This window comes from Mytilus trossulus, chromosome 1 (assembly GCF_036588685.1).
Source record: "Mytilus trossulus isolate FHL-02 chromosome 1, PNRI_Mtr1.1.1.hap1, whole genome shotgun sequence".
Taxonomy (NCBI): Eukaryota; Metazoa; Mollusca; class Bivalvia; order Mytilida; family Mytilidae; genus Mytilus; species Mytilus trossulus.
In genome coordinates, this window is record NC_086373.1 from 64,036,895 (window position 1) to 64,059,013 (window position 22,119).

Genomic DNA, 22,119 nt, shown 5'->3' on the forward strand with positions numbered 1-22,119 from the left:
TTCAGCAAGGAAATACATCAATTTTCAACTAGCTCCGTTTGGCTCAATTGATAATTAGGAGGTAAAAATCCCAAGTTTCAACAAGATCTTCCAGCAGCATATCAATGATATATCTTCTTACTTCTCAAGTTAAAAATGATAGGAACAATGTGCTCGGGCAAAAAAATCACGAAAATAATGCCTACCCATGTTAAAACTACAATAAAGTATAGCTTGCATCAATTATTCTTAAATAACGGTGTCCTCAGACCAGGAGGTAAACACGAATGCATCAAAAGTTATAAAACGATTAACCAACTCTTGTATTAGTCGAAAAGCCTAAACATTCACCGATGTATACACACCCGGATTCACTGGTGTACACGTTCAACTTCGTCTGAACTTCGTGTACTCTAAGAAAAAACTATAAGTCAACAAGAATCTGATTCGACAAAAAAAAATGTTGTTAAAGTTCAGTAATGACGCCAGGTCCGGAAAGACAATATGGAAATATTTGATTTTACTATCATTATGTAAACAAATGATATACATTTTCCTCATACCTTTGTAACGGGTTCAAAATTGACAAAGCCTTTACGTAAATTAATTTACTGAAGGATTTTGTAAATAACATGTAATGATTATTTTATAAATATGAAAAACGTGACAGTATGGTAAAATTCGTCATTTGGAGATTTATAACTGCCACAGAAAGCGCGTCATTATTTTGCGTAAAACTAGTATATGAAAAAGAATTCAAATCACATTCTGTAATTTAAATCTCCAGGATTTATTCATCATAAAAGTTTTGTCCATCCCATTTGTGTATATAAACTGTTTAGCGCACTGATTTCATTCAAAATCAACTATGTCAATTGAAACGCGTATTCTGTTTCTTGGGGTAATTCACATGCTCACCGTGTACGTTCGAGTGGCAGGCAGACAAATTGGAAATGAACATGTTACTCAGGTAATTCAAATATTTTTTTTTTTATATAATTTTCGTTTTTTTTTTATATTTTGTTATTGTATATATATAAAATCAAGGAATTGTATTTTTAAATATACGATTCCTTGATAAAATGTAAGCATAACACATCTTAATAAACCAAACAAAAGTTAATGCCTTTGTGTACATTACATCAAATATTATGATAAATTACTGATAAATTACATCTTACAATAACAGCATTTTAGAAGTTTGTTTTGTTACTGCATATATATGTAACACTCCTAAACGTGTCCTTCCCCCCAAACGAGTCCGATTCCCCAAACGTGTCTTTTCTCCCTAAACGTGTCCAAAATGTACAATATTTCCCAAACGTGTCCGATTTCTTAACCCCCAAACGTGTCCGATAATTGTTATTCGCCAAAACGTGTCCAATATTTTACGGCAAAACGTCACATGTCTTTTAGCGCTAATACATGTATCTCCTAAATAAAATCGCTGATAACGTGTACGGCAATTCTATGATGGGAGACACACGTGATGAAGTTGTCATTTATCAGATTAAGTTAGTTTGATGTAGGTTTTTCATGATAATAATGATTGCGAAATTAATCTGTTATTATTAAGTAACTTTGACTGCAGTTGCTTATTGTCCAGTTGCAAGTATTTCATATTCATTTAGAGCGTACATACATATAGTTCTGGAGTTGAATTAATCGTTAACTTTGTTAATTATTTTGTACTTATAAACGCCGATTTTATCCGAATATTGCATGATGGGCTTTTAACAGCGTTTTTTCTCATTTTTGTCAACAGTCTGTGTGTATTTCAAAAGCTCATCAAATCATAAACTGGTTATCCTTTTAATAAATTTTAGGTTTCCACAATCACTTAAGACACACGATATGAAACATAACGTCCAATGCCAAATATTTCATACATAAGTTTTATAGATTCTTTTTTTATGAATATGACTGTTATGTGATCAACGCCGGTTTTAATTGCAAATTTATTTTGTAGTGTATAAATAAACTTTAGACTGTTGATTACGTATTGTCCAGTTGCAAGTACTTTATGCATATATAGTTTTGCAAGTTTTAATGTTTTTACAGTTGTACTGTACAAATTAACTTTAAACTGAACTCTAAACTGATGATCGCGTATTGTCCACTTGCAAGTATGTCATGCATATAAGTTTTAATGTTTTTGCAGTTCTATTTAGAGAGAACCTACCTGTTTTTATTTTTTTATATATTTGAACATACATGTTTTAATGTTTTTCTGTTCTATTGTTAAGATAAACTTTATGCTGCTGGTTGCGTATTGTCCAGTTGCAAATATTTCATGCATATTAGAGAAAACATACAAATTTTAATGTTTTTTCAGTTCTACGGAATAAATTATCAGTTTAGACTGTTGATTACGAATTGGCCAGTTGTCAGTATTTCATGTATGATTAGAGAGAACATTAAAGTTTGAACGCGCAGAGAAAGAAACACTTTGACCCGTTAACTGTACAGCTTAACTCAACATTTTTGCTTACAATTTACATACGATATAGCCAAAATTACGCCCCACTTTTACCCAGTTTAATTTTGCCGGTTTAAAAAAGTACTTAGGTGCCTTATTTATATTTTTAATGAAATGGTAAAATTAGTATACGTTAAATGAAATAGCAATAACCAAATAACGCTTGATATGGACACGTTTGGGGGATAGTTGAGAAATGGACACGTTTGGGCGTTTATACAAATGACACGCTTTGGCGCAGTTTTCAACTAGACATGTTTAGGGGAATTGGACACGTTTTGGGTGAAGGACACGTTTCTGAGTGTTACATATATGTTATATAAAATGCATTTAAAGTAATGTGAACCAAGGCTAGGTAGTTTGTTTTTCTTCTTTGATTTGTTGTGATGACTTCATAAATATGACATAAAACACTTTTAGGATCAAGTCAGTCAAACTGAATCGAGTTTTACAGAGTACGATATAGGTATGTTTGGTTCTGTAAGTACTATAGTTGACAAGACAGAAAAAACTGCATCCTGCAAATGCATGATTCGATATTTAAATATTAAGACCGGCTTACAAGTATGGATTGAAATCCCGAAAATAACAAAAATCATGCAACAACAAAAAAAAAAAGAAAAAAATGATAAACAAAAACATACGTACAAACAAAAACAAAACAAAACAAAAACAAAAATATATGATCATGATGGAAAAAAGTAAAGTAATTTTGAAAATCCAGTATTGATTTTCTGTTACATGTAGTACGACACGTATTTACGGAACGCTAGTATCATACACCAATAGCAAGTACGGTGGAGACTCTTAACATTAACAGTTTACATGTAGTACGACACGTATTTACGGACTACTAGTATCATAAACCAATAGCAAGTACGATGGCGACTCATAACAGTTTACATGTAGTACGACACGTATTTACAGAGTACTAGTATCATAAACCAATAGCAAGTACGATGGCGACTCATAACAGTTTACATGTAGTACGACACGTATTTATAGACTACTAGTATCATAAACCAATAGCAAGTACGATGGAGACTCATAACAGTTTGCATGTATAGTACGACACGTATTTACGGACTACTAGTATCATAAACCAATAGCAAGTACGATGGAGACTCATAACAGTTTGCATGTAGTACGACACGTATTTACGGACTACTAGTATCATAAACCAATAGCAAGTACGATGGCGACTCATAACAGTTTACATGTAGTACGACACGTATTTACAGAGTACTAGTACCATAAACCAATAGCAAGCACGGTGGCGAAACAACATATATAGACAACTTGATACTTTAGTTTCAGTTTCTATATATCACCGTGTAGAACGCCACATGTGGGGTGTCGGCTATGTTTGACACGGGTGGCAATTTCGAAGCGAAGAAAAACTGTCAAAGTAAGTTCAAGTATCACAATTTCTTTATCTAGAATTCTTAGTACCATATAATGTACTGCACGGAAGGAACTGAAACACAATCTATTTCCTGCAAGCAAAATCAGTCGCTTTCAGTATTCTGTTTTCTCAAACACCTCTCCCTAGTTTTCCGTGTAGCAGATTTTGAGGCTTCATATGCAAATTTCTGGATAAAAAAATACTTTAGACGACTTCCCTCTGCATCATTTATATAGAATTACATTCCCATTATGGAATTTAAGAAAATGCTAGCATCATACTTAAAATGAATTGGTTTTAAAACTAGGTTTTCATCAAAATATAAAGTGTCGCTCGGGGTGTCAGATTTTGCATCTCAAGGGGTAGAGGCTTCCAATAAAAAACGAATAGATTTGCATTTGAATCGTGTAAATCTGTCTTTTGTCTGATCCTTTTTAATTCAAACATAACTCCTATATTATGATAACAACAAAAAAACAGTCATATAAGACATGTGCTTTTGATTTCATAAATAGTAAAAAAAATCACAGGTGGAAAAAGATTTCTTTTTCTTTTCAGATACTATCACGGTCAGAAAAAAGTCACTGGTGTGGCTCAATACACCGAAACGTGGTGAGAAATCACAGAGCAGCCCTCCATATATAAGAGTATACCGAAGCCACCAACAGTCAAACTCCATCAAAGTTCATCATCAGGCTCCTATCAAAAGCGGACATACTCACCGCAAAAAGCTCTCACTCCAAAACGAATTCGGTTACTCTCGTCAATGAAACACTCACCAGCATATTTATCATCAAATGGCAATATAGCTCCGAGGAGACCTGCAGACAATGACACTTCTATTCTTGACTATTTCAAAACAGCAATGCAAAATCTTGAAAAAAATCAATTTTGCTGCTGATTTCCTAATTTTTATCCAAATGGTAAGTTTGATAGGTGGATCAAAAAGTATTGAACATATTACAGAAAGCTTATGTGGGCGCAGAATGGTCAACCCTCAAGACGAAGAAATAAGTTTTGCAGTTTCAAGTCATAAGATACTATCAGACTTCATTGCCATGGACTTTGATACTAAGAATCCTTACGTCTGACCTTTGTTTAAGATATCTTGGTTCTAACATTGAAACATTTCATCATGTTCCAAGAGGCTGACGTGGTTTCTTTGATACAAGATGGCTACTGTGCTTTCATTAACATAATGGGGGTTTGTTCCAAATATATCACTGGCACGAGAAAGAACCGAGTTTATACAAGAAAGGCAATTTCAACAAAAGTTCCGTTAGCTGATACAATGAAACACTGATCACAAACACAAATCTCGATTAATGCCAATTGTCACCCACCATTCCTTAAAACTTTTAAATTGTTGGCGGATTGAGCTCTTTACGGCCTTTCAATATCGAAGACCTAAATCTTTATGCGCCTCATGTACTCTTTGACAAAGAAAAAGTTCAAAAAAATTGTCTATATCCAAGAATTGTTTGCTTTGTATTTATTTGGTCTTCTAGTAGTTTTTCTTTCCTTGATTTTTTTTTCATCTTCAAAACCGTCAGCACATAACATAAACTAATAATTTTGTTGGTTACCTAACATTTTCAATACTGGCAAAAGAATGCCTGGTCACACTTTGGGATATCAAGGTCCATGGCGATGAGGTCATTCTTTGGGATATAAATATCTATTTCGAAGAGGTCTGATGGTATCTTTTGATTTAAAACTGCATAACTAATTCCTGCATCTTGGGGATCTCCCATTCCTCGCTTGCACAAGTTTTCGGTATTGTATCCAATAATTTTGTATCCACCCATAAACTATAAAATTTTACCTTGAAAAAGTCTGTAGCGAGTTTTCCTAAACCTCTTAAGTAGTTGTTTCCCGATATCATAGTTCCGATGTTATTTTTTGACATAAATCTGACCGTCCCAAAGAAAGTCATGGAGAAGTTTGCCGGAAGGATATTTATTTGTTTTTATCGTTCGAATAAAAGATAGAAAACCAACAGCCATATATATAAAGTTTTTTTAAGATTTTGAATCGCTTTTTAAAATTGTTGAGAATAGAGTGTCTTCGGCTTCATGTCTCCTTCAAGCAGTATGGTTATTTGATGATAAAGATGCCGATGAGTTTTGCATTTGAGAGAGTAATCGATTTCGTTTCGAACGGAGTTGTTTTTGCAGCATGCACATGCGCTTTTGAGAGGAACCTGATGAAGACCTTTGATGCCAATGATAGAGTTTGACTGTTGGTGGCTTTGGCAAAATCTTATATGGAGGTCTGCTCTATGATTTTCTTCCATGTTTTGGTGAATTGAGCCACATCAGTGACTTTTTATCTGACCATGATAGTGACTGAAAAGGAAAAGGAATAATTTTCTGGCTTCAAATCAAAATATTTTGATTTATGTTTAATTATTTTTGAAATCAAAAGCACATGTCTTATAGGTGTCAGACCACCAATAACTCCCTCCAATTTAGAACAATTGTAAAAGTAGTCCTACTTTGACACAAAATAGTGCTTTTGATGTCATTGTTTACTTAAACTAACCAATAAATTTGCAGAAATGAAACTTTTGGTGAAAGGGAAATATATTTAGACTATTTTGAGCCAAAATTCACTTGCCTATGAGTTTGCATTAAAAATTCAGGATTAATGCGCTACATAGTACACTAATTTAAGATTTCCAGAAAACCGGGAGTTATTTTGGTAGTACCTGTCTTTTCAAGTTCAGAAATTTGTTACAAGACTTTAAACATTAGTTGAAAATTGGCATGTAGAAAGTTGATACATGTACAATTCAGGATATACCTGGTTTCCTTGAAGTTAAACTTAAGGTAAAATATTTAGAAAGCTGTGAAAATTGCAAAATTTGGTAGAACAGATAGGGATTTTTAATTGGTGGTCTGACACCTTATATGACTAAAAACAGGCAAAATGAAGCTCTTTCAGTTTATTATTTGTTATCATGATATAGCAGATGTGTTTGAATTAAAACGGATCAGACAAAAGACAGATTTACACGATTCATATGCAAATCTATTCGTTTTTTATTGGAAGCCTCTACCCCTTGAGATGCAAAATCTGACACCCCGAGCGACACTTTATTTTTTGATGAAAACCTAGTTTTAAAACCAATCCATTTTAAGTATGAAGCTAGCATTTTGTTAAATTCCATGATGGGAATTCAATTCTATATAAATGATGCAGAGGGAAGTCGTCTAAAGTAGTTTTTTATCCAGAAATTTGCATATGAAGCCTCACAATCTGCTACACGGAAAACTAGGGAGAGGTGTTTGAGAAAACAGAATACTGAAAACGACTGATTTTGCTTGCAGGAAATAGATTGTGTTTCAGTTCCTTCCGTGCAGTACATTATATGGTACTAAGATTTCTTAATACAGAAATTTTGATATTTGAACTTACTTTGACAGTTTTTCTTCGCTTCGAAATTGCCACCCCGTGCCAAACATAGCCGACACCCCGCATGTGGCGTTCTACACGGTGTATATACTTCAACTAATATCCACTTCGAAATCATTTGAAAGGATTATTCATTATAAGACAGCAAACATTATTCATTTGATAATGATAACTATTAATTCGTTTTGCTTTCTGTTCAACAGTAAATATAAAATAGAGGAATGTGTATTTACATGCTTTTTGTTTGTATATTGCATGTGTATAGTTAAAACATAATTATGTATTTAGATTGTATGGAAACCGAATTTATGAGATACAACGCTGAAGATTTGCCTCCTAAATGGGATGTACCAAGTAATAAGATACAAATCATAAACCATTCTGTAACCTGGTCTTACCCAATTCAAGGTAAAATATTTATTTTATATGTATATGTATATACAAACAAAAAGATCTCAAAGGTTGTTATACAAGACGTTTAGAACTTCCGTTAAAAGTTGAGTATCTGAATAAATACGCACGCATGTTGTTCTCTTACCACCCGTATCTCAACGATTTTTTGTCGTTAGTATCTGTTTAAAATAGTGGATAGAGGCACTTATAATCGAGTCCTATAGAGCATTTGCTAATTTATTACTTATTCAAATTTATGTATTTTTCAATTATATTTTCAAACGCAACGTATGTTTACAGTATTTTATTATATGACTAGACATTTTCAGGACAATCAAATCATAATTATCTGGTTTGCTTTGTACCAGATTTGTAACTTACTATGTGAAAGAAAGCATACAGAAGGAAGGTTCACTACAGACTAGTTTGTGTTCCTACTCATAAATGTCACCTAGTTCACATCTTAACCTTTTTGATTGTAGCATCAAGTGCTGATGAGTCTTTCGCATAAAGTTATAACCATGGTGTCATTGATGATTTTTTTTTTTAAAGCATAGTATATATTAAATTTATCTAGTTTTATCCCAGCTCCCTTAAATTGGGCTCTGAATTTGTGATACGACAAAATATCGTTAAAGACGAGAATGGTTCTGATAATGAGACATGAAGCTTACGTGGTGATCATTTTGCATATTATCATTTAGATCGAAGATCATTTATCAAACGGCCTTAGAGTAAGAGACTTTCCGCGGAAATCTGACCTCTTCAAATTGACGTATCTGAATTTGAAAAATAGGTAAAAATTGATATGAATGAAATAGAAATCATCTTCGAATTGCTTCGTTTTCAGTGGTTGAGATGGGTTATTTGTTAATGACTTTTTTTTTTATAATAGTTATTAAAGTTAATATAATCTATCTCTTTTTCCAGATAAGAGCAATTTGACAGGTTTCAAGATATGGTTTACTGACTGGGAAACTAATTCAGAAGGCTGCAAGCTGGTTTTGTTGAATAATACTCATAATAATTTAGTAAGTATTGTGAAACAAATACTAGCAATATATTAACCCTTCTATTGGACCAAAATGCCAAAATGAAATATAATAAATAAAATATAGTTTTTTCAGTCATCTGCATATGAAAAATGCATCACCATTAAAATTACAAACAAACAAAATAAATGAATCAGAATGTAAAAATGATGATATAATAGAATCCTTATAAAGATTTTCACAAGTTTTATTTTGCATCTTTAAACTTTGAAAAGGAGTGGGAATATGTCTTTAAGGTCAATCCGGGTACTAAGTAATATTTCGTATCTTTTTCAAATTGGCACTTTTCTCCAGTTCTAAAACTTTAACGTTTGTTTTCTTTCGAGGTTTGCCCTTTTGTATCTAAACAAAGACTGCTTGTTTCTGAAATTTCAGATGAATTTAAAAACACACTTGCCAAATAATATCAAGAATACGCCTGCGCTGTCAGTATATGTCTATCCACTTGTAGAAATTGGCTCAATAAAATGTAAGTAAAATACAAAATGGTTTCTGATTTGCATCTTATTACTTGGTACACCCCATTCTTCAGACAAAAGTTCAGCATCATGTCTCGTAAACTCGGTTTTCTTATTGACATTAGGAAAAAATGACAATGATGCACACCATTTCATTCTTATTTTTAATTTTTTTTTGTATTATGATTGTCTGAAACTCTAAAAGCAAATGCTTCTCAAAAATGTCCCACTATGAGAAGACATGTCCAATTACATGCGTGCAAAAACAGTGACAACCAAACGTACGACAGAAGACAGTGAAGTATTTATAACATGAAATCAAGAAAAAACGTGGAATTAAGATAAAACGTCATCTAGTTTTAAGCGACACAAAAAGTCGAGATGTGATATGATTTTCAACAAGAGTTAAATTGAAGTGGATGTTAAAAATTAAAGACAACCGTATGGCCTCAAACAATTAGAAATAAACCATACCGTATAGTCGGCAACAATAGGCACCGTTATGAAAAATTTATGAAACAATTCAATTGATAAAACTATTGGACTATTCATGACAAAACAATGTATGTATTAACAAATATGACAGACATGAACCAACGTCAAACACTGAACTTCAGTCTCCTGATTTTGGACAGGCTTCTACAGAATGTGGCGGGGTTAAACAAGTTTCTGAGCGCCAATCCCTCCCTCAACATGGGACAGTGGTGTAACAGCACAACATAAGAACAAACTAAACACTTAGTTGGAAAAGGCTTAACTCGTTAGATCGATAAAAAGAAAACATGAACCAAAAACACAGACAGGACGTCACGTGGTCACTATATATATCCCTCATCCCATACTAATATTTTTATTTCATTGTTTTTGTTAGCGTCTTCGTCTCCACTCAATGATGTATTAAATGTGCACATTTAAAAATCCAGTGCTTTAATTGCCTAATAATCATTTATTTATTTTAGGTATGAAAAACATTAAGATTGTTTAATTTCTCAATGTTTTTTTCTAGATGTGCAGTGGAAAGGTCTTTCGTTTTTAAATATATCTAGAAACAGTATTAAAGTTGTCTTTGGTCTACAGCATATAAGTTCCATGAATTTCAGTCTGTACAGAAAGAATGGTAAACTTGTCTATTCAAAACGTGTTCAAGGAGTAAGTTTTTACTTTACATATATATCTTTTAGTATGCACGCCACCCCATTGATAGAAAAAAATGTAAGTTTTGGACAAAACTATATTTTTGCTGTCTCCGGTCGGCAGTATATATTCAGTTTTTATTAACAAAGTGCAATATTCAGGTTGTCTTCCTTGTAAAAAACTTGAAAATACAAAACAAATAGATTGAAATGGACCAGTCGAACCATTGTATTAGAAATTCCAATTAAATTATTTTACAAAATATCCCCACAGTATTCAGATTGATAAAAAAATAACGGGTTTTGAGATGCTCTCGCAAATGTCGATGACAAACTGACAACGCCATATGAAAAAAAACCAATAGGCAAACAACAGTTTCAAAAACACAACAGAACTACCAATACGAACTCACCAAAAAAAGAACCTAGGGGTTTACTTTAGATTCACCGGAAAGGTAGGCAGATGCTGCCCCAAATGTGTCGTTCGTCGTGTCTAACATCTATTTGTTTCAGATCTATAAATGCTCTATGTATTACGCAAAGAATGAGTCAGGTCAAATGAAAATATAAACCATTTCATTATTTAATCGACGAAATAGATCATAATTTATAAACTAATTGGAATTTGTTCTACTTGTACATTTGTGTAACTGTTTGTCCATTATCTATGAGATGGCGGATTTGGGAGAAATATTTTTCCATTGTTTGGTCATGTTCTCTGTCATCCCTCCTCTTCTTTTTCTTTGTCCTTCATACAAGATTCGTTTTCTTTATTCCCATCTTCTTTGTGAACACATCTTCTTGTTTTCTGTTTGACCCTTTCTTACAAGTTTCTGCACCGCTTTTTAAAGTGTTTAGAAATATGAATAAGAAGATGTGTTTTGGGTGCCCATCAGACAACTCCCCAGCCATGCCACAATATGTAAAAGTAAACCAGTATAGGTCAAAGTGCAGTATTCGACACGGAACCTTGGCTCACGTCGAGCAGCAAGCTATTATAATAAAGGCTCCAAAACGACTAGTGTAAAACTATTCAAACGGGAAAACCAAAGGTCTAATCTATACAAAAAATGAGAAACGTGGAACACTTAAAAACCAACAAACGTACAAACACGATTTAGCATACCATATTATTTTGCAATATAATTATTATTGTTTTTACCCGATGACCACTGTAATATGTTTATTCTTGTCGTGAGATTTAACTTCTTTTTCATTGTAGTCAATGGTTGTGGTGAAACGTCTACCAAAAGGTGTCTATTTCTTCGAGGTGCGTAAACCACTTTACATTTTTAGCCATATGCATGGCGTTGTCAGTTTGTTTTAGATATATGAGTTTGACTGTCCATTTGGTATCTTTCGTCCCTCTGTTAAACATTTATATGAATTCAACTAACAGTGGTTTGACGATAATTGTATGCCCCACTTATGAGCATTATGTTTTCTGGTCTTTGCGTCCGTCCGTTTGACAATCTGTACCGCTTCAGGTTAAAGTTTTTGGTGGTGGTAGTTTTTGATGAAGTTTAATTCCAATCAACTTAAAACTTCATACACATGTTCCCTATGATATGTTCTTTCTAATTTTATTGCCAAATTAGAGATTTTCACGGTCCACTGAACATAGAAAATGATAGGGCGGATGGGGCATCCGTGTACTGGGGACATATTCTTGTTTTTATATGAATTCAACTAAAGTCAATGGTTTGACGATAAAAAAAAACCGCAATATATTTGTCAGATATGATAAAATACAATGACATTACAACTTTCATGCGTCAGAAGCTCTTTTCGGAATTTACTTTCATCAGGAACGTCAAAAGCCATCAAATCCAATGTATGTAAACGCAGAAACTTGCTTTATAACACTATCACAGACCTAAACCAAATGGCCAATTTCATTTTGATTATTTGTCAAAAATTCAGACACATTAATCTCTAAAAGTTGAATATGAAGGTATATTTTGTATTACATGCAATTGAAGCGTTTAGGTGAAAATAGCTTATTATGCATATATTTCGGAAAACAATTACCGTTTGATCAAAACTTTATCGTATGCCGTGCCTGAGTGAGTTAAAAAAATGGCCTGTGTGCAAGGGCGACATTTCTGACACAAAAATACGAATAAATTGAGATGTGTCATGGAAACCAGTTCAAACCTTAATCGTCGTTTAAACCAATTAAGTTTATGCCAAAATAACAATGTGTCTAGGCAAAAGAGAAATATATGAAACAAGAAGTATAGCATATATATCAAATAAAAGGTAAAGCATATATATTCCATAGTTCTAAGATCTTATTTCTTTTTTAAACTTGCATCCAGTTAATTTTTTCATATTCTGAGAGATCAATTACTTTCATCAAATTATACATTTATATTTTATTGTTATACAATTTTTCCAATTCCTCATTTTCTACCTTTGTATTACTTAACATGCTTAATTTCCTTATTTAAAACATATTTTTTACTTGGGGAGGACTTACAAAGGTAACTAATTATGCCCCTCTTCTTGCCGACTTGTTTCTTATTCTTATGAGGCTAACTTCGTACAATACTTCTAAGGAAGAAAGTCAAGAAGTTAGCCATACACCTTAACTGTACTTCCGCTATATAGATGACGTTCTGTCACTAAATAATTCAATATTTAGGTGACTTTGTTTAACGCATCTATCCAATCGAACTAGCTATATAGATAAAGGAAACAACAGATACAGTTAAGTCCGCATCATATATTGACATACATTTAGAAATTGACAATGAGGTTCGGTTGAAACCAAAACTTTACGACAAAAGGTATGTTTTCAGCTTCCCAATTGTGAACTTTTCATTTCTATGTAACAACATTCAGACAGCGCCTGCATACGGAGTATGTATCTCCAAATTGAAACGTTATACCTGGACTTGTATTTCCTATCATGATATCTTTGATAGAGGGTTGCTGCATGCTCACATGGAACTATTAAATCAAGAGTTCAAAATGGAAATACTAGTTAAGTAAACAGTAAATGTTTCAGAAACTGTTTAATGAATGTATAAAATGTTGTTGAACATGTGTAGTATCTTCTTAATTATTAAGAATACAAAACTTTCTTGTCCGATCTTTTAATTTGTTTTAAGCGTTAAAAAGAAATGAAATAGACATACTATATTTGTAGAATACCATTTTTATTTTTTACAGCTGGATGACATAGAAAGTAATATGTCTCCAAATCACTGTCCATGTTATGTCGAATCTTTGGGCAAGAAAGTGTGTCTACAATGCGAAAGAAAAAATAGTCAAGAGTTTCAAGTTCCAGGCGAGCGGTCGAGTATGTCGAGTTGTTTATGTTGTTTTTGTATTTGTCTTTTTGTCATTAGTAGTTGTGCTTGAATTAAATGTGGTTTGTTTGTAGTTTTATTATTTTCTTTTTTTTTATTTTCTGTTCTAGTTAGCTTAGAACAACCGTAAACAGCTGTACTCAGCGCGTAGCGTTTCTTTCTCCTGTCAAGAGTACACAATTATCATAACACATCTTACTCCTCCTTGTAGTTTTTCATTGGCTAATTTGTATGGTAATTTAACGTCAAATGTACTGAAAAAGGAAAATTACAAAAAGTCGAACTTCGAGGAAATTCTTGACGGAAATTCCATAAGCTAATGGCAAAATCAAAAGTTTAAACATCAAACAAATGGATAACAACTGTCCTATCCCTAACGTAGGGCAAGCATGTTCTTAACTAGAAAATGATGTATCAAATCCTGGTTTTAAAGCTAGCTATTCCTCTCACTTGTATGACAGTCACATCAAATTCCATTATGTTGACAACGATGTGTGAACAAAACAAATATAGATACATGTAATAGGTCCAAATATCAGATATAAGGATACAGCAGTCAATGATTTTATTATTTTAATCACTATAAAAACAAATAAATATTTCAAAAAAAAAACCCCAAAAAAAGAAAGCACATTAGCAAAAAAGAAAGACATGAATACAAAAATTAACATAGCACAATAACACATTGACGAGATGTATAAGTACTGAGCCTCGTCAAACGAACATTACCAAACACAAACCATTTAAAACAGTAAAAGTAATAATGTATAAAGGCAATTTAAAGAGTGGAGTTTTAATTCCCAGAGGGTATCACCAGCCCAGTAGTCAGCACTTCTGTGTTGACTTCAATCATCACTGAATTGTTCATATTTATAAATTAACTGTTAACAAAACTTTTAATTTTTGAAATACTAAGGCTTTTCTATCTTATGCATAAATAGATTACCTTAGCTGTATTTGGCAATACTTTTAGGAATTTTGGTCCTCAATGCTCTTCAACTTCTTACTTTATTTGGTATTTTAAACATTTTGGATTCTAGCGTCACAGATGAGTCTTTTGAAGACTAAACGCACGTCTTGCGTTTATATAATTAAACTCATCATAGATCAAAGGACTAAGTTTAGTATATACGCCAGACGCGCGTTTCGACTTCAAACGACTCATCAGTGACGCTCGAATCCAAAAGGTTTAAAAGACCAAATAAAGTACGAAGTTGAAGAGCATTGAGGACCAAAATTCCTAAAAGTTTTGCCAAATACAGCTAAGGTAATCTATGCCTAAGGTAGAAAAGCCTTAGTATTTAAAAAAAATCAAAAATTTGTAAACAGTAAATTTATAAATATAACCATATCAATCACAATTCATGTAAGCACAAAAAGTGCTGACTACTGGGCTTGTGATACCCTCGGGGAAATAAATCTCCACCAGCACATTTCAATCCTGAGTTTATAACACATTATTAAGATGATAAACAACGTCAGTACATCAGGTACGCATAGCATCAAGACCGTCGTCTATTATTTGTGAATTGATACGAAATATTTACCAATAAGGTCTTGGTATCTTCCAATGACCTTTATTTTAGAAAAAGGAAGAGCCGTTGTTGATTTAACCCTGGTTCATCAACTTTCTACTCATACACTGGTGACGCTTTATAAAATCTTAGTAGCATATTGAATGAGTTAGGAAATATATATGTAGAACTCAAATCTATGGCCGGTTCCATATCTATGGCAGATTCCTAATCTATGGTAAATGTGACGTTACAAAAGTCAAACAAATCAAATCTATGGCACATTTTTGTTTTCTCCAAATCTATGGCAGATTTAACACATAACGTCACAATTGAATAACGCCGTATTACATCGTCGCTGCCGCTAAAGATTGCAAAACACATAGAGTTTAGCACCATTCCATTATGAAGATATGTCCATCGAAAACAATTGGAGGAAGGTTTACAGGGAGATGTGACCTATTATCCGGAAGAGGGACATAATGTGCTGTACCGTCCGAACCCCGCGATGAAAAATGGCACCTCTTTTTCAGTACATAATATTATAAGAAAATAAGTTATCTAAGGCTGGCAAAGTGTTTAAAGTGAAAGAAAAAGTTACCGATACCAATTTGATTTAAATCGTCTTCCAATAAAAAATGTATCAACGATGACATAAATATTATTTGAAAACTAAAACTGTTCACTTTTATTTATCATTTTTGTTTGAGAAAAAACTTCCGTTTTGTTTGTTAAAGGACTTACAAGTTGGATTAATGAATAGGTTAAACAGATACCATGCACAGATTAGAAAATGTTTATTTTTACGGGACACATCATTGCAATCTCGAAGTCGTGTTAAGGTATATGAATTCATCATTTACAAAGTTCACAATGTGACCATTATGGAATCTTTATTTCGCAAAGGTTTAAGATAGACATGCTCCCGTTGTCGTTCATATCAACTTCTTTAGGACAAATTATTAGTCGTATATGTACTGCATTGTTTTCCATTTGCACAACATCTGCCATAGATTTATAATTTAAACAACAAAAATCCGCCAAAAACTAGGATACTACAAAACTTATCCCATAGATTAGGATTGTAAAAAATCTGCCATAGATTTGAGATGGCATGACGTCACATTTGCCATAGATTAGGGAACTGCCACAGATTTGGAACCCATCATAGATTTGAGTCCTACATATATCCCATATGCAGGTGAAGTTTGTATATTGCTACTAAATTGGGAAAAATTGATAATTTCAAAATTGAAATCGTCTCGTTGAACATAAATTCTGGTAGAGATAATATGATATCACTGCTTATGAAAAATTTGAGATATAAGTCTAAAAATACGACAGAGGAAGCCGTGTCTGTTGTTTCATTAATTTCTAGTTCTAGGTGATTTATAAATGAAAACCAATGTTTGATGTATATGCATGCTACTTTTGTCGAATAAAAACCCAAAATATCCTACAAAATGTTGTTTGGGGGGAGGGGGGTCTGAGATGCACAGGAAGTGCGATCAGATTCTGCTCTCTATGCACCAACCGTCTTATTGTTCATGTAAACCTACACAAAATTTTCGAGAGCATGACTTCAATTGAGAACCGTTGGTTAGTTAGCTTCCTTTAAAGAGTTAACCCTTCATCAAAGAAATCTGCATAGGAAATGCACGCTCTAGAATATTGTATCAACTTGGAGAGTTATACGGCAGGGACTTCTGGTATAGAGCTACATAAAAAATGACAATTCACAACCAATGTTATAAAAAAGAAGATGTGGTATGATTGCCAATGAGACAACTGTTCACAAGAGACCAAAATGACACCATCATTAACAACTATAGGTTACCGTACTGTCTTCAACAATGAGCAAAGCTCATACCGCATAGTCAGCTTTAAAAGGCCCCGATGAGACAATGTAAAGCAATACAAATGAGAAAACTAACGGCCTTATTTAAATATAAAAAAAAACGAACGAAAAACAAATATGTAACACATAAACAAACGACAACCATTGAACTAGTCAAGACATGATGATGTCTGAAGTGTATCTGTTGTAACCCTCTTTCAAGTTAGATGGGATTGATGTGCTCAGCATAGTCACCAAACGTCCAATAAAAAAGCCAGGGGACATCACATGTATCATTGTATAGCGGAGTTAAAAAAATGAAAAAAATGGTTCTTTTCATATTTCGGAAGAATCTCCTCTTAAGTTGCACGTTTTAGACTGGCAGTTGATTTACCATCATTTAACAGCCTCTTACTGACATCATTACAAATTTTAAAATCTAAAATACCGGTATGTGAAAGTCAATAAACCGTGACATTGAGGGGATAGGGCTAAACAATCTCTGATGAAAAGAGATGTGTCTATGCCAACACAACTGCATATCAAGTTTTAGTGACCTATCACTAAGTGACCCCATTTAACTGACATAAACACAAAATATTACATTTAAAGATCTTTGAAAGGAAAATACATATACTTTCAAAATCCTCAATGAAAAACGTAGGTTATAAACATTACTGAAATGACTGCATTCAATATAATTGCTCTGCTCAAAACAGATTACAGACGAATACTATATACAATTTATTAATGATGTGTAAGAAAGGTTCATCCCAGGCATAGATTACCTTGGTCGTATTTGGCACAACTTTTTGGAATTTTGGATCCTCAATGCTCTTCAACTTTGTACTTGTTTGGGTTTATAAATATTTTCGATTTGAGCGTCACTGATGAGTCTGATGTAGACGAAACGCGCGTCTGGCGTACTAAATTATAATCCTGGTAACTTTGATAACTATCATGTTAAGGTGGTTCAAATGTTCTCACATACAATAGACATGAGGTAAAATATTGATATGTAAAAACCTATCCATTTCTAAGGACAAACGTTTTCTATCACGAGTTAGTTGACCGCTAAGGAATACTGGTTTAAAAGATGACGACGGATATGTTCTAATGTCGAAGATGTTACCACAATCACATCCTCTTTTCCTCGAATGTGACATCGACGTTTTGAGTATTTTGTATAGGCGTAACGCATGGCAAAGCCTGGTATTTAAATGATGAATCTATTTCCAATCACTGGGTCCATGCCACTGCTGGTAGGTTTTTTTCCAAGAGGGTATAATCAGCCAAGTAGTCAGCACTAATGTTTGGTACTTGATACATTGTATCTTTGATAAGAATATTACACATGATTATTTAAAAATACATTGTATATCACTTTTCTAATAGGTCCAGATTTCCTGCGTATATTTATGTATATCCTAAATATCAATTGATTTAACTCAATTTTTTAAACACCAACGTAGTTGGTTGTTACTCATCGGCTATATTATTCCGTTAAGAGGGAAGTACAACAAAACTATATTTTGATATTTATTTTTAATCTCCAAGGACAAAGTTGCGTTTTTTATGTGAAATTAGGTCTCATCGATTGTATTTTGTTTCCCATATATTTGACCATCTTCAGCCTACAACTTTATTTTTAAATATTGACATTGATGTTTCTATAATTTAACGTGAAAACCCGTAATCTAATCAAGTTTAAATTTACTGATTTGACGTTGGTGTTTAACGCAACTTTTAGCAGTCTTAACCATATAATGATGTTAGTTGAAGGAGAGCATAAACAATGTATTACACTCGGGTTTTCAACATCACAAACTAGTCAAAACATTTACGAAATTTTATCATTGGTATAAGGAAATAATTCGTAAATATAACTCAACATGCAGCCATCTTATACGTTCAGGTATTTCACATCCAATCTTTTATGGTAATATTCTTTACAAAGCACAACAATTTCAGTATTCACCTCAAAAACTTACAAAACCTTTAAACATACTTATTGAGATTGGATATAGTGACGATACTGTTTTTAGATCATTAAAGACTGCATATTTTGCTTTAATATTGATTCACTTATAGGGTCTTTGCATTGCATCACACGGGTTATGTTCTTCATTTATTTTATGATAGTATGATACTTAACCCTTAACGGGAGGGATTGTGCCTGATATTATGGAGACATAAACTTTCGATCGGTTTAGTTGAGGTCTGGAGCTGACATGACAGTTAACTGCTAGTAGTCTGTTGTTATTTATGTATTATTGTCATTTTATTTATTTTCTTTTGTTAAATCTTCTGACATAGGTCTCTCTTGAACTGAATTTTAATGTGCGTATTGTTATGGGTGTACTTTTCTACATTGGCTAGAGGTATAGGGGAGAGTTGAGATCTCACAAACATGTTTAACCCCGCCGCAATTTTGCGCCTTTCCCAAGTCAGGAGCCTCTGGCCTTTGTTAGTCTTGTGATTTTTAATTTTAGTTTCTTGTGTATAAATCGGAGTTTAGTATGACGTCCATAACCATTGAACTAGTGTTCATATTTTTTAAAGGGCCAGCTGAAGGACACCTCCGGGTGCTGGAGTTTCTTGCTACACTGAAGACTCATTGGTTGCCTTCGGCTGTTGTCTGCTCTATGGTCGGGTTGTTGTCGTTTTGACACATTCCCCATTTCCTTTCTCAATTTTATGAAATAATGCAGTCCGATACGTTCAAAATGTTCTGTCGACTATAATATGACTTGTTTGTGCTGTATTTCTGTCACGTAGTGTATTAGCGATATTTTTTTTACATTGTTATAAAGCGGGAGTTTTGGCATAAAATGTCCTCTACCAAGTCAGGCATATGGCAGTTGTTATCAAAAAGTTCGTTTTTATGTGTGTTGCTTGGGTGTTTTTAGTTGCTTATCGGTGTTCTTCTTGTACTTTTATTTTCCTCTTATAGTTGATGTGTTTCCATCGGTTTTCGTTCGTATTGGTTTCCTTTTAATCTATTTATGGCTTTTAAACACCGGTGTACAACTGCTTTCTGTATATATTGAATATTTAAATGTTGGTAGCTATTAAAACCTGGAGAAAAGTTGTATCCATACCCATGGCACTAGCATTTTTAGTTAAATATAAAAAGAAAATGTGGTATGATTGCCAATGAGACAACTATCCACAAAAGACCAAAATGACACAGACATTAACAACTGTAGGTCATCGTACGGCCTTCAACAATGAGCAAAGCCCATACCACATAGTCAGCAGTTTGTTTTAACTCGAACACAAAGCATACTGTACAGTGTTATTTTAAACTGGTGAAGTTAAACTTGTTCTATATTATTTTTTTCAGCCAATGAAAATGAAAACAGTCGAAACGCCTTCTCTTTACACGAAGTCTTGGTTCCGGTGGCACTAATATTGTTTGTTTTGGTGACTGTGATATTTTTATTGTGTTGTTTTCGAAGACATCAAACATTTTGTAAGTATACTGGTATTCAAGATTTCATTACTAGATGTATTTCCAAAATTTAGAAAAGAATAACTATGACGTATAGATTTTTGATGAGTTTTGCATATTTTTTTTTCATGTTTGTATCACCTTTGTTCTCTTTTTACATACTCAGCGAAACATATTTGCATCACTTGGCATACATATAAAATGAAGAACTTCTCAGAAAGTACCTTCTATAAATAAATTGATTTAACGTGTCTTCATCACATCTAGACATTACGACTCCCAAATGACTATGTGGTGTCTAGTTTATATTGGCATGTCTTCCAACAATTAAAATTGCAATACTTCAATCGCCCTAGAAGTTTTTAACTGATTTTTTTGAGGAAAATTAACAAAAGTCGCGAACAAAGAGAGTTTCTTGTTGCTGGTCTTTTTATCTCAGTATTAATCATTTTCAGGTTGTGTAAAGTCGACAACCAACGGTCGTTTAGTTGTTTGTTATCGATCTGGTAGCGACTTGCATGACAAAGTGGTTCAAAGATTTTATGACGTTCTAAAGCACGTGTGGCACGTGGATGTACTAGAGGAACATGATATCAGATCCAACCCTCTTTTAACCAGCAATGTTAAAGATAAACGATTGAATGTAATTGTAGTTGTTGGTGGACATGGAACCGGTCAGTTTTCACAACAACTTTCAAGTTCAGCCGTAGAAAACAATCAATTAGCAAAGTTAGTGGAAAACATGGAATGCAGACCTACACTTGTGTCTTATTATCAGACGTCATTATATCTAGCTAAAAATAAATCAACTGGTCTACAAACATTCGACTTAAACGAAGAGCTTTTGAAATGTTTGGATCATTTGTATGGTAGAAAACTCCCATTAAGGACCAGTTCAAAACTTACTGATGATATAAAAAGCCTAGAAAAAGCAATCGATAGGACATTGAAAGCTTATAACGAAGGCAACAAATACAACGAAGTTCCGGACAACTTTTCTCAATACCACTTTGGCAATGATGACAACTACAGTTTTATATCACATAATGAAAACATTGCTTCTGCCCTGTTGCAAAACTCTTTCAACAATAGTTTTACTGTAAATTTTCACCAGTCAAATAGAAGTATGACAAGCTGTGAGCATGATGAAAGCATAACTATTGGTGGGAAAAGTGTTTGAAAATAAATACAATATATAGTTTTTTTCATACAATTGATAAACTTTTCACCATCTTTCCACATATGTTCTATACTCAGGACATCTTAGAGCCTGACATATCAATAAAACAATTTTTTTTAAGACTTTATATTAATATCTGGATTTATAAAAAAAATGTTATATTGTTTGGTTAATACCTTATTGCCATACGCTTCATATTTCTGTGTTTTCAGTTGAAACATTGGAAATATTAAAATAATTGAAGTATCAAACTCCGAGGAAAATTCAAAACTGAAAGTGCGGCAAAATCAAAGCCGAAACACATCAAACGAAATAAAAAAAAAACTGTCACGCTTCTGGTTTTCCCGCGAAAGGTACATGTAATACACCAATTGAACGAGTTTTATATTCTGTATTGATGGCAAAAATTTTTACACTTATGATATATTTATATCACAATTTATTCAAAAGTACATGATACATCTTTTGGCAATTATTTTTTTGTTTGTTTTTTTTGTACTG

General features: G+C 33.2%; 1 protein-coding gene across 1 annotated transcript; it reads left to right on the forward strand.

The window, feature by feature from the left end:
* The first annotated feature begins 631 nt into the window (after nt 1-631).
* Nucleotides 632-21,618, forward strand: LOC134687133 (uncharacterized). Its single transcript, XM_063547187.1, has 9 exons — nt 632-949; nt 2,879-2,924; nt 7,569-7,688; nt 8,604-8,704; nt 9,101-9,194; nt 10,190-10,332; nt 11,539-11,586; nt 13,494-13,632; nt 20,894-21,618. Exons 1-9 carry the CDS (start codon nt 848-850, stop codon nt 21,616-21,618), a joined length of 1,518 nt encoding a protein of 505 aa, XP_063403257.1. The 5' UTR covers nt 632-847.
* The last annotated feature ends 501 nt before the right edge of the window (nt 21,619-22,119 follow it).

Coding starts and splice junctions, on each gene's coding strand:
- LOC134687133 (XM_063547187.1), top strand. CDS start 848: ATGTCAATTGAAACGCGTATTCTGTTTCTTGGGGTAATTCACATGCTC. Junction 2,925..7,568: donor TTTTACAGAGTACGATATAG/GTATGTTTGGTT, acceptor TTATGTATTTAG/ATTGTATGGAAACCGAATTT. Junction 13,633..20,893: donor CGAGCGGTCGAGTATGTCGA/GTTGTTTATGTT, acceptor AATCATTTTCAG/GTTGTGTAAAGTCGACAACC.